At 50.3% G+C, this 15,394-nt stretch overlaps 2 protein-coding genes across 7 annotated transcripts in view; one reads left to right on the forward strand and one right to left on the reverse strand.

The window, feature by feature from the left end:
* LOC146334052 (uncharacterized) overlaps window positions 1–8,669 on the reverse strand; it is a 25,910-nt gene extending 17,241 nt beyond the window's left edge. For 2 of the 6 annotated variants that reach the window (XM_084825178.1, XM_084825179.1), the window contains exons 1-3: window positions 8,589–8,669; window positions 3,260–3,746; window positions 2,032–2,099 (exon numbers count right to left, since the gene is read on the reverse strand). The gene's annotated coding sequence lies outside the window, so the exon portion shown is untranslated. The remainder of the gene's footprint in view (window positions 1–2,031; window positions 2,100–3,259; window positions 3,747–8,588) is intronic. The other 4 variants (XM_084825182.1, XM_084825181.1, XM_084825180.1 and 1 more) reach the window with 4 other exon arrangements.
* Window positions 1–12,124, forward strand: part of LOC146334053 (fizzy-related protein homolog) — a 17,670-nt gene extending 5,546 nt beyond the window's left edge. Inside the window, exons 4-7 of the mRNA XM_084824911.1 lie at window positions 7,944–8,177; window positions 10,113–10,217; window positions 10,391–10,483; window positions 12,001–12,124. Coding sequence (XP_084681037.1) covers window positions 7,944–8,177; window positions 10,113–10,217; window positions 10,391–10,483; window positions 12,001–12,042 — 474 coding nt within the window. The 3' untranslated portion in view covers window positions 12,043–12,124. The remainder of the gene's footprint in view (window positions 1–7,943; window positions 8,178–10,112; window positions 10,218–10,390; window positions 10,484–12,000) is intronic.
* Window positions 12,125–15,394: the final 3,270 nt, after the last annotated feature.

Consider the following 15,394-nt stretch of genomic DNA (forward strand, 5'->3'; position numbering starts at 1 on the left):
CATGGGGCACTTTGTCGAAGGCTTTGCTGAAGTCGAGGTATATGATGTCCACAGCATTCCCACAGTCCACAAGGGAGGTGACTTGATCCAAAAATGAGATCAGATTTGTCTGGCAGGATTTGTTCTTGACAAATCCATGTTGGCTTTGAGTAATCACGGTATTTTTTTCAAGGTGCTTCCAGATGGATTGCTTTATCATCTGCTCCAGAATTTTCCCAGGGATTGATGTCACTTCACCCGTCCTCCTTGATTTCTCAAAGAGAATAGACAGTGGTTCCGAGAGTTCTTCTGCCAGTTCCTTTATTACTCTAGGGTGCTGTTCGTCCGACCCTGTACATTTGAACTCATTCAAAGTAATTAGGGGTTCCTTGACCATATGCCTATCGATCTCAAGCTCCATCAGCCTGTACTTGGTCTTTGCCGGGGGGTCATAGACCCTCTTTTGGGAGAAGACTGAGCCAAAGGAAGAATTGAGCACTTCTGCCTTTTCTTTGTCATCTATTATCATTTTGCCATCCTTATTTAATAGCTGAACCACCATTTCTGTCTTCTGTCTTTTACTATGCACGTAGCTGAAGAAAGCCTTTTTGTTGCTTTTAGCCTCCCTTGCTAACCTCAGGTCGTTCTCGGCTTTAGCCTTCCTGGGGCGATCCCTGCAATTCTGTGCTACCTGCCTGTACTCTTCCTTTGTTGCTTTGCTCTCTTTCCACTTCTTGTTTGCCATGGGACCTTACTTATCGTTGTTGTGAGTTTATTAAAATCAGCTTTCCTAAAATCCAGGGTATGGGTTTGGCTACACTCAGCTTTTGCTTCCCTTAGAACCAAGAACTCAAGTATAACATGGTCACTTTTCCCCAGAGTTCCTGTAACTGCTATTTTACCCACTAAGTCATCTTTGTTGGTTAGGATCAAGTCAAGGATAGCCGATCCTCTAGTTCCTTCTTCTACTTTCTGTAGGAGGAAGTTATCAGCAACACAAGTCAGGAATTTCCTGGAGGGGCCATGTTTTGCAGAAGTTGTCTCCCAACAAATATTGGGGAAATTGAAGTCCCCCATTACTACTACATCATGCTTTCTTGGCTATTTTCTTTTCAAAAGTTTCATCCTCGTCTTCTCCTTGATTGGGTGGCCGGTAGTAGACTCCGACCAACAGGTTCCTTTTATTCTTTGCCCCATGTATTTTAACCCAGATGCTCTTGATGGGGCTACCAAGCTCATCCTCCTGTATTTCTGTGCAGAGATATGTATTTTTCACATACAGTGCAACCCCACCTCCCTTTCTGTTCCTCCTGTTCTTTATGAACAAGTTATATCCTTCAATTGCTGTATTCCAGTCATGAGAGTCATCCCACCAAGTCTCAGTTATACCTATCAAGTCACAATTTCTCTCTTGTATTAAGAGTTCAAGTTCGTTCTGTTTGTTTCCCGTACTCTGGGCATTAGTATATAGACATCGAAGACCATGTGCTTCATGGTCTGGCTTTCTTCCTCCATGTGTCTGAAGACTATTATTGGGCGCTCTTAGAGCTGTTCTCTCCGTTGCGGTGCATGAACCTTCGTCCATTGTTACCCCCAACTTTACGTCTCCCTTCCCCGTAGCATTCAGTTTAAAGCCCTCCTGATGAAGTTCTTCATGCTGTGGCCAAACACATTCTTCCCAGCCCTTGTGAGGTGCAACCCATCCCTTGCCAACAGCCCATCTTCCAGGAAGTATAGGCCGTGGTCCCAGAATCCAAATCTCTCTTGTCGGCACCACCTTCATAGCCAGTCATTCACCCGCAGTATTTTTCGTTCCCTTTCTATCCCTCTTCTAACTACTGGAAGGATGGATGAGAAAACTATCTGGCCCCCAAAGTTCTGGAGTGTCCTTCCCAAAGCTTCAAAGTCTGACATGATTTCTTCGTAGCCCTGCTTGGCAGTATCATTTGTTCCCACATGGATGAGAAGACAGGGATACCTGTCGGTGGGCTTTATGAGTGCAGGCAACCTTTCAGTCACGTCTCTAATCCGTCCTCCTGGGAGACAACATACCTGGCGAGTCCACGGGTCTTCGCGACATACTTGGGTTTCTGTCCCACGCAGCAAGATCTTATCACCATCTAGCCAAAGAAGGAAGGCGAGGAGACATGGAAAGGAGAGACGGAAGGTCAGATCCCCTTATTCATCCCCTGCCTACTGCTCTGACTCCCAAAGTTCCAGATCCCCTTCCCCTAAAGCAAGCTGGTCAGAATCTGAGGGGGGAGACCCCTCAGAGGGAGACAAGTCCAAGGAAAAGCCCCCACAAGGCCATCTCTTCCCTTCAGAGGCTTTTTCCAAAATGCTCTTGAAATGCCTCAACATCCTGGAGCTTATGGACCAGGAAGAAACCACAGGTCCTCTCCAGGGCCAGGCAAAGAGGGCGGGGGTGACAGCGGCTTTTCCGTAGCATCTCCCCCCTCCACGAATGTGCCACTCCCACTAAGCCTGGAAGAGATACTGCACAAGGAGTGGTCTAAACCAACCAGATCTAAGATACTCCATCGTCACTGTGAGAGATTCTACTGCCTCCAAGAGGTTGCCATGCAGGATCTGGTCACCCTGACAGTAGAGAAACCCATTGCAGCTCTTAATTCCAAGGCCCTCCTGACCACAGAGCAAGATGAGCTCCCCTTGGACCAGCACGATTGAAGGTCCAAGGCAGCTCTCTGTGGAGGCTTCGAGGCCTCAGCCACGTCTGTGCGGGCGGTGACCACATCAACCATCGTTGCTAGGGGCATCTTCATGATGGCAAATGGTCTGCTCCAGGGCAGAGACCTAGGGAAGGGGACCCATGAAGCTGTGCAGGACATGGCGCTGGCAGCGGTGTTCCTAGCTGATGCGTCGCTAGATGCCTTCCAGCTGGGGGCAAAGGCCACCGCAGCCAACGTCATGGCAAGAAGAAACATCTGGCTGCGCAACGGGGGGGCAGGGGTGGATACCAAAACCACATCCAACCTGGCAGGTGTTCCTTTCTCAGGAAAGCTCCTGTTTGGGAAGGCCTTGGACAAGCTGTTGGTGGAGACTAAGGACAAGAAAAAAGCCTTATCGAACCCAGCAAATAAAGAGGCAAAGCGCTTTCAGGTGAAGCCCAAGCCCTTTCGTCCCTTCAGATCATCCTTCCCCCCCACCTTCGTACCTAGAGAGGGAAAGCCTAAATGACAACACAACACCAGGGCCAAACCGGGCATCCACAGAGGACCCCCCTGGCAAGGCAAGACTCCCAGTACAGTACATGACTCACCATCTCACTGTCCCGTCCCCCCGCAGTGGGGGGCGGCTGCAGGACTCTTCAAATGCCTGGAGACAACTCTGCTCGGACGGTTGGGTTCTGGAAACGGTGGAAGAGGGTTACTCCATAGAGTTCTAGAGGCCACGCATGGAGCGTTTCTTCAGCTTCCCCTATCAGAAGGACCGAGCTGGGCATTTGAGGACTTTTGCAGCAATATAACGCCTCCGTCAGATCAAAGCCATAGAGAAGGTGCCTCGGAAAGAGAGGGAACGGGGCATCTTCTTCCTCTTCTTCACAGTCCCGAAGACGAACGGGGACCAGACCCATTCTGGACTTAGAGGCTCAACCACTGCCTGAAAAAGCAGACGTTCCGAATGGAGATGCTCAAGTCCATAAAGGAGAGCCTTCGGAGAGGGGACTTCCTAACTTGGGTGGATCTTGCAGAGGCCTATGTACACATCCCCATCCATCCATCTCACAGCAAGTTCCTGTGCTTCACCTGCGGAACAAAGCAATTCCAATCCAAGGCTCTTCCCTTTGGCCTAGCCATGGCTCCGAGAGTGTTCACAAAGATCCTCCTGGCCCTAGTGGCCCACCTGAGGTCAAAGGGAATCTATCTACACTTAGGGATGTCAGAGAATTCCGCCACGGACCTTGGTGAGGCCAAGTGCCAGTGCATTCGGTCCCCTGAAATCTGTGGTGGAACGGCGGATCCCCCCCGGGACGAGACTTACCTGGGGCAGATGTTCCAGGCGGTGGCGGCTCTGGCTGCTGGTCTTCTGACTGGCTGCCGCCGCCGCTATTTGCAGTCTGGAGGGCTTTTTGTTTTTTTTTTACAGGGACGTGATAGGCTACGTAAAGATTTACGTAGCCTATCACGGCTAGGTTAAACAAAAAAACAACAACCCGCGTACGCAAATGGCGGCGGCTACGGCTGCCGCCATTTGCGTTCCTTATTTTTTGCCGTCTTAGTCTACGTAAATATTTACGTAGACTATTACGGCGAAAATAAAGGAACGCAAATGGCGTAGTGGGCGCTATTTGCATCCCTTTTTGATTCGCCGTTTTACCCTACGTAAATATTTACGTAGGCTAAAACGGCGACTCAAAAAGGGACGCAAATAGCGTAGTGGGCGCTATTTGCGTTCCCCTTTATTTTCGCCGTAATAGTCTACGTAAATATTTACGTAGACTAAGATGGCCAAAAATAAGGCACACAAATGGCAGCGGCCATAGCCGCCGCCATTTGCGTATGCAGGTTTGTTTGTTTTTACCCAGAGCCCTCCACGGCCGGAAATCCGGCTGCGGATGGCTCTGGCCTGGGCCTGGCCGGCTGCTCCACGGAGCCGCCACAGAGCACAGCCAGCCGTCGAGGATTCCGGGGGGGAGGAACGGATCGCCTCCTCCCCCGTCGAGGATTCCGGGGGGAGGGATGGAACGCCTCCCCCCCCCATGAACATAATCCGCGGAAAGGTAAGTGACTTTCGTACATCCTTATCTACACCTCTTTTTGGACAATGTCCTGATCTGCTCACCATCACGGGAACGGTGCATACAGGACACCAGTGTCATGCAGTTTGCCTGTCTGAAGATAGGGTCATGATGTCCTTGGTTGTATCCAGGGTCACCCCCCCCCCCAGGTGGAGTAGGGACTGTGAGGGTGTCAGGGAGCACTTCCCCTTGTTGACGATGAACTCCAGGGATCTTAGGGTTGAAAGAGTAAGCAGGCTGGCGGCCCAGATCCAGACTGAAAAGAAGTCCTGTCTCAGAGAACTAGCAAAGCTGCTGGGCATGATGGTTTCATGCCAGGAGTCCGTCCAGTGGGCAAGATTCCACGCAAGGCCCCTACGGTCATTCCTCCTGGCCTGCCAGATGGAAATGGCATCCATCCTCAACCCAGCAGTGGCAATACCAGCAGGAGTGTCTTGCTCCCTGGCCTGGTGGTCACACTCACGCAGCCTTGCGGAGGGTGTCTCCATCCAGACTCTGATATTTACCACCCTAACCACGGATGCTTGCCTCACAAGATGGGGCACTCTCTGCAGGGATCACCACACCCAGGGCCTGTGGACCAAGGAGGAATCCCACCTCAGCATCAACCTACTGGAACTGAGGGCCATCCTCCTGGCATTGAGGCACCTAGCCCCACAGAGTTGTAGGATGTCCTACTCAGAACGGACAGCATGGCTAGGTGACCAGCCAGATGGGCGATTAGTAAATTTAATAATAATAATAATAATAATGATGGAGGTGTTTGTGAACAAACAAGGAGGGACTCAGTCCAAATTCCTTCAGAAGGAGACCGTGATGCTATTCAGGTAGGCCCAGAAACACCTCCGTGCCATCAAGGCAGAGCACCTAAAATGTGTGCTGAACGTCCCAGCTGACTGGCTCAGAAGGATGTCCCTAGACCCAGGGGAGTGGTCCCTCCATCTGGATATGTTTAGTTGGCTGATGAGCTGGTTAGGCCAGCGCTGCTTCGACCTCTTTGCATCCCAGCAGAATGCCAAGCTCCCCAGATTCGCCACCCGCTATGTCATGAGAGGTGCCAAGTTCACAGACGCCCGGACCAGCAGTTGGCCCGGGGGTCTTCTTTATGCCCCCCCCCCGCTCCTCATCCTGAAGGTGATCCAGAAGCTGAGGGACCAGCGGGTGGATCTAATCCTGTTAGCGCCCAATTGGCCAAGGAGACTGTGGTATGCCGACCTTGAAAACCTATCCATGGCCAAACCTGATCCTGCCACCCCGGCACAATCGGCTGACCCAAGGGCTGATCACACACCTGGTTTCCTGAAACTAACTGCCTGGAGGTTAAGCGGAAACTGCTAGAGGTCAAAGAAATACCTTACGACAACAGGTTTCCACCTTGGGGTCCATACTAGGGCAGCTGGGGTGGGGGCTAGGTTCTCACCCCCACATTAAGAGGTTCCTTAGGGCAGCTTCATTGATCAATCCTGTGAGGAGGTTCCCCACATGGAGCCTCAACGCTATTTTCAAGGCACTGTCCAAAGCCCCATTCGATCCCCTAGGGGCTGCCATCACATCCGCCAGAAGGGTCTCTGAACTGGCGGCTTTTTTGGTGGAAAAGGAGCTTTGTATTTTTCACAGGGACAAGGTGGTCCTCCGCCCAGACCCATCCGTCATCCCCAAGATCAACTCTGACTTCCACAGAGCCCAGGAACTGGTCATCCCATCCTTCTGCCCTCACCCTTCCAAACCCCAGGAGAGGGAGTGGCACACTCTGGATGCCAGGCGGGCCCTCAAGTTCTATTTAGATAGGACCAGGCCCCACAGCGCCCTATTCGTGTCCTTCAAACCATTCTCCTTGAGCAAGAAGGTGTCGATAGCCTCTCTGGCACGCTGGCTATGCGAGTGCATTGCACAGGCTTACGGCGCCAGCGGCCCAACAGTCCCAGAGGGAATCCTGGCCCACTCGGTTAGGGGGATGGCCACATCAGCAGCCTTCTTGGGGAGGGCTCCACTTGAGGAGATCTGCAGGGCAGCCACGGGGTCATCTGTGCATACATTCACACGTCACTACAAGATCAACCTTTTTCCTCTGCAGGAGGGTCCTCCAGCAGGTTCTACAACCCTAGCAGGGGGTCAGCCTAAGGGTATGTTGACCCACCCAGGGATGAACTGCCTTGTCACATCCCCATACTGTCTGGCCTCCTGCACTCGAGGGGAGAAACAAATTCTTTACTCAGCGGTGAACTTTTGTTCTCATCGAGAAAGAGGCCTCTTTCTAGGCGACTCTTAGGCTAGGCAGGCCTCACCACTGTTGCTTCCTTTGCCCGATCATCAGTCAAGGTTCACAATCAAAGACCATCAGGATGGAGGGCCTCCGAGGACTTTCAATAACTTCGAAGACTCAACTGGTGAGTGTGGGGGGGAGGCCCTGCCTGCTCCAGAAGCTCAAGTTGGAGATTGCCTTCCCAGCCCGGGAGGCGGGGCCTTCCCTGTACTGGCCGGCCTCCTTCACTTGATGAGAACAGAAATTCACCACTGAGTAGAGTTTCCATATTTCTGGAATGGGGCAGGTCAGAGGAACTCATGGAAGGGAGCTCTGGTGGCCTGTTCTGTTCGGGAAATGAGCACTGCTGCTTATTTCAGTGCTCATTTTAGGAACAGCTGGTTCCTGTTGTGCTAACGGTCTGTTCCACTAGTGCAAAAGAACTAGTGGAGGTGCAGTTGTGGTATAGGACACCATCCAGTGTTTCCACTCCGGAGGATGGCCTATGCTAATATCAAACAATCTGTAAAATTAGTGAACAATTCAAAGCTGCCTTGAATTGTTCTTAATTGAAAAGCAGGATAAATATCAATTTTAAACACAGTAAATTGCAGCCATTAGAATAAAGCAATAAAAAATCCAGCATAGTTAAAACCAGATCCGAAATCCTGGGTAAACAGGATTTTTCACCTGGTGTTGGAAAGGCATCAAATAAGATGTCAGGCTAGCTTGCCTGGGCAGAGCATTCCACACATGGGAATGGTGGGGACGCTGCTGCAACTGACGAGGTTCTCTTTCCAGCCACCAGCCACCTCCCCTCCAAATACGGGAGTTGGACTGGCCCACAACTCACAATGTTAGAGAGGGGCATTCTGGAGTGGTGACTCATTTGGCCCACCTGCTTCTACCGCAGCTCCTCTGCTCTGAAAGCCAGGTGCTCACAAGTCTGTCCTGCCTCCCCAGCTCCTCGTCTGGAACCACTCCAGCCTCAGCCCCGTCCAGCAGTACACGGACCACCTCGCGGCAGTCAAAGCTATTGCTTGGTCCCCCCACCAGCACGGGCTGCTGGCCTCTGGGGGCGGTACAGCGGATCGCTGCATACGTTTCTGGAACACATTAACCGGACAGTCTTTGCAGTGCATTGACACTGGGTCGCAGGTGTGCAACCTTGCCTGGTCTAGGCACGCCAATGAGCTGGTAAGGACTTCTGGCAGGAGCAAATTAGGCTACCCTGCCTCAAAGATGGGCCCCTGTGTAGTGGTGGTGGGTTTTTTCAGCAGAGCACTAGGGTGGTAGAATGGAGAATGTATTGAACTTGGGAGACTGTCAGGGTTCCCCTTATGACCTGGACCCTCTGAGCAACTCCTTAAGGATCTCTTGCCTCCTTAAAAGTCCCACCTGCCTTCTTTTACCTTCCCCTTTCCAATAGCGTGGGGTTTAGGCTGTAGACATGGGGTGACTGACACTCTAGACACAGGGCTTAGCCACAACAGTTTACTGGTAAATTAAAGCAAGCAAATCACAACTAAAGGTATTTGCACAAAAGAGCTGAGTGATACAAAAGGCTTTAAAAGAAAATAAAGGTTGCAAAAACGCAAGTTCCTTTACCCTAGCTGTCCTTAGACTTCTCCAGGCTGCTTCTTCCTGCTCCCTCTTCAGTTTCTGAGCTCCCCGACGCTGCTCTTTATATACCCTCCTTCCTCAAAACCGAAAATATTGCTTCAGGCCTGGAGAAATGAAACCTAACCCAGGAAAATGAAACCAACCAGAGAAAGGAAAATGAAACTTAACCAGGGAAATGAAACTACTCTTCTCAGGGATACCCCCTCCCAACAAAAAACTCCAGGCTCTAGGCCTGACCTTTTCCTTTGTAGGCCTCAAACTTTCACAGAGACCCAAGTTCAAATCCTTGTTAGGTGACAAGCCCTTTGGGTGACTTTGGACTAGTTAACCCCACCAGTGCTGCTTGAATTCCAAGGGGGAGGAAGAGGGGACCCAGTTCCCTTAACCTTTTGTGATGCCCCCCTTACCTTCCTTGTGGCTTCTGACTGGCCTACAACTCCTGTCTGTAATCCCTGACCATTGGCCATGCTGGCCAGGACTGATGGGAGTTGTAGTCCAAAACTCATGGAGGGCACCAGGTTGCCTACTCCTGCTCTTAAACAGAAAGAGTAGGCCACCTGGAACAGATCAACAGCCACCTTGAGTGCCATTTTTTAATAGAAAGGCGGGGTACAAATGTATATTTTATTTCTGTGAGCCGTCTTGGGAAGGCTTCTGCCCTGAAAGGCAGCCAAGAAATAGTTTAAATAAATAATATATATATATATATATATGAATGAATGAATGACTCTCTAGCCCAGCATCCTGTTTTCCACAGTGGCCAGCCAGATGCTGCAAGCAAACTAAGGTGGGGCATCACAAAGGTTAAGGGAACTGGATACACACGCTCCAGTAATTCAAGCACAGCTGGATGGGTTGACTCCAGCAGTGTTGGAGGGGAAGTGGGACATAATTTGGCTATCATTGGGCTGGAAGGGGCTAAGACTTGGGGATTTCATTACAGGGCTGTCTACCTTTTCCCCTCGATATTTGAACACTGCTCCCTCAGCCCAATCTATCTTGCAGGGGTGTTGTGAGGGTAAAACAGGATCGTGGAAGAACTGTACTTGTACGCCCTGAATTCCTTGCAGGGATGGCAGGGTAAAAATGCCATTGAATAAAAATGCTGTTCTGTCATGGTTTTATCCTCGTGATTTAGCATTTATATAGCATAATTCAGATGTTCAAAATACTCAGTATTCCGTAATCCCCACAACAACCCTGTAAAGATAGCCTTCCAAATGAATCTTTGGCTGACCTAGGTCATGGTGCTTAACTGCCCCCTAGTTAGCTACTGCCTGTACAGGAGGGCTGTTCTGAGGAGGTGGCATTGCAAGTCCCTCTTCTTGAGTAGACTGCAGCAAGTTCCATAGTCGGAGCCCCCTTCCCACCTGCTTTCAACTGGAAGGGGACAGGCCTCTCAAGAGGGCCAGATCCTACCTGTGGGCCACCCGTTGCCGGCCCCCACCACAACGTCTATGCTAGATCTCTTTTTTCCTAGCTGTGATCTGAAGGACCTTCTCTCTGCAGGTGAGCACTCACGGATACTCGCAGAACCAGATTCTTGTCTGGAAATACCCATCCTTGACTCAGGTGGCAAAGCTAACCGGGCATTCGTACAGAGTCCTCTACCTGGTGAGCATTTTCCTCAACCCTCTGTGGCCTGCCTCTTGTCTTATAAGTATGCACTGTGTGTGTGTGTGTAAGTAGTAGAAAACTGTGGGGGGGGGGGTGTCTCCCTTGCAGCAATGCCCTTCTCCCAGGAAGCATTCCCTGGCACTTTCTGTTCACATTCTTCCCTTCTGCAGGCAATGTCACCTGATGGGGAGGCTATTGTAACGGGAGCAGGGGATGAGACACTCAGGTTTTGGAACGTCTTCAGCAAAACACGCTCCACCAAGGTATTAATTTTATTATTATTTATTACTTTTCTATACTGCCCAATAGCTGGAGCTCTCTGGGTGGTTTACAAAGATTAAAAACATTAAAAATACAGTATACAGATATTAAAAACCATTTACATAAAAAAAACACATGAACAGACAAAAGAAGCATATATCTAAAACAACTTCAAACAAACAATCTCAAAAACAAATAACCATAACCATAAGACATTCCAGGATCAATTAAACACTTATCATATACTGTCGAATGCCTGGGAGAAGAGAAAGGTCTTAACCTGGCGCCGAAAAGATGACAACATTGGCGCCAGGTGGGCCTCATCATGGAGACCATTCCATAATTTGGGTGCCACCACCAAGAAGGCCCTCTCCCTCGTTGCTGCCTTCCGGGCTTCCCTCAGTGTAGGCAGCTGGAGGAGGGCCTTAGATGTTGTGCATAGTGTACGGGTAGGTTCGTGTCGGGAGCAGAGCTCCGTCAGGTATTGCGGTCCCAAGCCGCGTAGGGCTTTATAGGTCAAAACCAGCACCTTGAATTGGGCTCGGAAGCATACAGGCAGCTGGTGCAAGCGGGCCAGAGTCGGCCTTATATGTTCGGACCTTCTGGTCCCCGTTATCAATCTGGCCACCGCATTTTGCATGAGCTGCAGCTTCCGACCCATCTTCAAGGGCAGCCCCACGTAGAGCGCATTGGTGACAAAGGCGGCTCCAGGAGCCTCAGGTGACAAAGGCGGCTCCAGGAGGACCCCAAGCTGCAGACCTGCTCCTTCGGGGGGAGTGCAACCCCATCCAGAGCAGGGTGAGCACCCTCCCTCCGGTCAGCAGAACCACCCACCAACAGCACCCCAGTCTTGGCTGGGTTGAGCTTCAGTTTGTTGGCCCTCACCCGGCCCGTTGTTGCAGCCAGGCACTGATTCAGCACAGCCACAGCCTCACCTGAAGAAGGAGGTGAGAAGGAGAAATAGAGCTGCGTGTCATCGGCGTACTGATGACAGCGCACTCCAGAACTCTGGATGACCGCGCTCAGCTCTTTCATGTAGATGGTGAACAGCATGGGGGACAGAACTGACCCCTGTAAAAATGGTTGTGCGTGTGTGGGCTTGACTGGCGGGAGATGGGGCGGGGGAACCACAAGATAAGTATCCTTCCCATAGGGCAGGGGGTGATAGATGGCCCTGTTAGGGGGCAGTCCTCTGGAGTAGGCCCTGAGGTGGTGTTTGCCCCCGCTCTTCTGGGATCCTTCCTACAGGGTGGATGGTGGTAGATGGCTCCATTCAGTCTACCTCTGAATACAAGAAGTTGGGGGCCAAGAGCAAAGAAAGATGTTTGCCATCACATCCTGCTTGTGGGTTTGCTGGAGGCATGTGGCTGGCCTCTGCTGGAAACAGGACAATGGTCTGTTTCGAGCCAGATGGGCTACCCTTACAATGATATGGGTACATCCAGTTGTGTGAACAAATGCTTGGTAATCAGCTGGTGGGAATGGAATGGAGCTAACACTTTTTTCTTTTTGATCCTAGGAGTCTGTTTCAGTCCTTAACCTCTTCACTCGGATACGGTAAAACCCACCAAAAGACTGTGTTTTGGGGTCGAGAACCACTAAACTGCATGCATGGAACCGGAGGCTATGATCTGGGGAACCTGTGTGTGTGTGTGTGTGTGTGTGTGTGTGTGTACATACCGAAGGCACCTCCCCAAACGGGTGCCTTCCAAATATGTTGGATGACAACCCCCATCAGCCCCAGCCACCAGGTCCATTGGGCCTGCTGGCTGGGGCAGATGGGAGTTGTAGTGTGACATGACTGGAGGGCACTGGGCTGCAGTACGTTTGATTTAATCCTTCAGCCCTTGTGGGAAAGTGTAGCAGAAATTAATGATGCTTCTTGTCCCCAAACAGCTAGACATTTAAGACTTTTATCCTGAGCATGCTTGTGGGGGAAGGATGAAATTCTGTTGATTTTGGTGGAATTTCCTTCTAATGTAAATAAGTGCAGAGTCACAGACAGGAAAAGAAAAAACAGAGAGCAAATATTTAAGGTCGTCTCAAAATCATGGCTGAAAATTGGAAGTTGTTGAGGACCCTGGCATTCAAGAGTCTCAGAAGTAAAGGCAGGCAGCCTTTTTAGGCATGTGGGGAGAGTGTTTATGCTTTCAAAAATGAGAGCTCATTTCACACATAGCAGGCCAAGCCATGATTTGGGGGTTGGACTCGATGGCCTTGTAGGCCCCTTCCAACCCTACTATTCTACTATTCTATTCTATGGTCATCCCATATGAATGTCAGGCTTGTGCATACCCTGGCAAACAATGGTTTGTCCAAACTAAGAAGCAAGGGAGAGAACTGGGAGTACATGGAAAGACACTCAGACTGCCCAGCCAAGCAGTGGTTCAGCCCTTGTGAGCCATATGTTTTCGTTCTCATTGTGTTTGGTCTTGGAAAAAGGGAAACAAATGGCTACAGAAGGTTTTTGGCTTTTATTTAAAGAGCTTTAATTTGATCCAAAGTGGATTTTTAAAAAGTTCTTTATTTTGCAGAAGAGGGCAGAGTGCATCCTGTTTGTTGAACACCATGAGAGTGAGAGTGTGACCAGAGTGCTTGTGTTCTGTGTGTTGCTCTTAAAGTTGAAGCTCTCTGTCTTTCTGCAGCCAGTCTTAATCTGTTCTGTATGCAAATGGTTGCCCCAGCTGTACATTTTTTTGCCTCTTGTCTTGCAGTGGCTTTGCTCTTGGTAACGTGTTTGGGGAAACCCAAGGCTTACAACTTCCATCAGCCCTAGCCAGCATAGCGAGGGAAAATGTGGGTTGTAGGCCCAAACTTCTGGAGGGCCATAAGTTGCCCGCCCTATGCAAGAGGCAGGGTGTGTGTATTGCACTGTGACTCTTGGCTGGAAGCGGCCACATCTTCATAGAATGGGGAGTGTGGCCTTGGAAATGTTTTTTCAGATCTACCCAAGTCCCTTTCTGCTTTTAAAAAACCCAGGTGTTTTCATCTCGGGGCAGGGGACTTAAGTGGGAAAATTGCCTTGCCAGGAACTGCCAACATCCTCCACGTGATGTGATCCTCGACATGACCCATCCTGCACTTTACAAGAAGAGTTGTCAACTGCCTGCCTCCAAGCCTGTGACCTGGTTTGTACGTGATGACAGCCCATGGTTTAAACAACCCATGGGTTATCATGCAGGAGCAGGAGGGAGAGTGTGCTGCCTCCTGAGAGCCTGCCACTTCCACTTTGATTCAGTAACCCATGATCGGCTCCTTCGTAGATCATTGGCCATGACATGTGAACCCAGAGCAATAGGTTGTTTAGGGGCTGAACAACCTAGTGGTTAACCCATGTTTTGTTCTCCCCTAAACAACCTATCAGTCCAGCTTTGCACATCACACTCAGCAGCCCACAAATGGGCCCATCATAGCTTGCTGCTTAAAAACGGAAGTGGATGGCACATTGCAGGCAGCACAGCCACTCTTTTTCCGCTCATGCACAACAACCCATGGTTTGTTTAACCCATGGGCTGTCACATGTAAAGTGGCCTACTGTGGCTTTACTTCCATTAAGGGTTACCAGCTTGAGATCGTGTCCTCGGCCAAAAAAAAAAAATAATTTGAATCTCCCTCTCCTGCTTTCTGTGGAGCAGTTTCTGTGGAGGGGGAGGGTCTTAAGGAGGTGGTTGGCTGCCTCCAAATAAGTATTCTATGTGTGTCCATGTGTTTTGTCTCCCCAGTTATCATATGGGTGGTTGACAAGACCGTGTTGGCTGGCTTTGTGTAAAAACAAACAAGCAAGAGGGTGCTGGTGAGATGATGGGGTATCATTGCAAGTCTGTATTTCAGTATGTGTTACTTTCCGGCCAGATGTTTATGAAAATTCTAAGAGTATTTGGGTTGGGTGTTCTTTGGGGGGGGTATGTTTCTCTGTGTGTGGCATTCTTCTGTATGCAGTGTGTTTTCTAAGAGGCAGGAGGGGAGGGAGGGAGGGAGGGGTATGATACAAAAACCCTTGTAACTTGATATGTAAAGTTAATGTATTAAAAGGACTGGAGAATTTCAAATTTACCTTGGCAAGCGTGTGGTGTTTTCAAAGCTGGGGTGAATTTTAAGTTTTGTTGTTTTCCAAATTCCTGGGCTACAGAAATTTTCCCTGCTCCATTTTGGGGTGGTAGGGATGCGCTTACCTGTGTGTGCATGTGCATGCTGTGATTCAACAAGGCACAGAATAAGCCAAAGAAAGCATTTGTGCTCTGCCTTATCTTCTTGATGTACAGCATGGATGGGGAACCTCTGGCCCATGAAGGTTCCCCATCTAGCCTGCAGAGCTATTGGCGATTCCTTCAAGGGGTGGGCTTTGGCTTCCAAGCCCACCCCTGGATTTGTCCCAACTGTTATCTCCAATCACAGATTGGAGATAGTGGAGGGGATGCATTTGATGGAGGACTCATCCACCATGGGGAGCAGCTGTTTCTAGTGCCAACTGAGCCTGTTTGCATACTGTGCACTGCCCCCAAACCCAGGTACTCGGCCGTGCGGCACCTTTTGACAGGGGGGAGGATGCCGCGCAGGCCAAGTGGTCCTCCAGCTTCCAACGTAATTGTGATGCTGAGCTGACAGCTGGACCACTCCTCCAGCTGCCAACTCAGTCGAGACAACTGGGCTGCATGTGAGTGCCCCCTAAGCCAGGTTCTGGTATGTCGGCTAGGGACAAACGATGTCAGGGGGCATAGCTGTGCCCCCTGAAATCATTTGGCCAGTGGAAGGCTGGATCATCCAGCCTTGTGATGAGAAAATAGCTTGCTTGACCGAAGGTTTTTATGGCTGCTGTGTGCTGCGACACAAAGGGATTCCTTGGCTAGCGGAGACCGTACTGGGTCTCGGCCTGAAGACCAAGTTTAAAAAACTCTATTAATGGCTCCACTATC

The sequence above is a fragment of the Heloderma suspectum genome, chromosome W, assembly GCF_057233095.1.
Source record: "Heloderma suspectum isolate Gila_16-S chromosome W, 16-S_ref, whole genome shotgun sequence".
NCBI lineage: Eukaryota > Metazoa > Chordata > Lepidosauria > Squamata > Helodermatidae > Heloderma > Heloderma suspectum.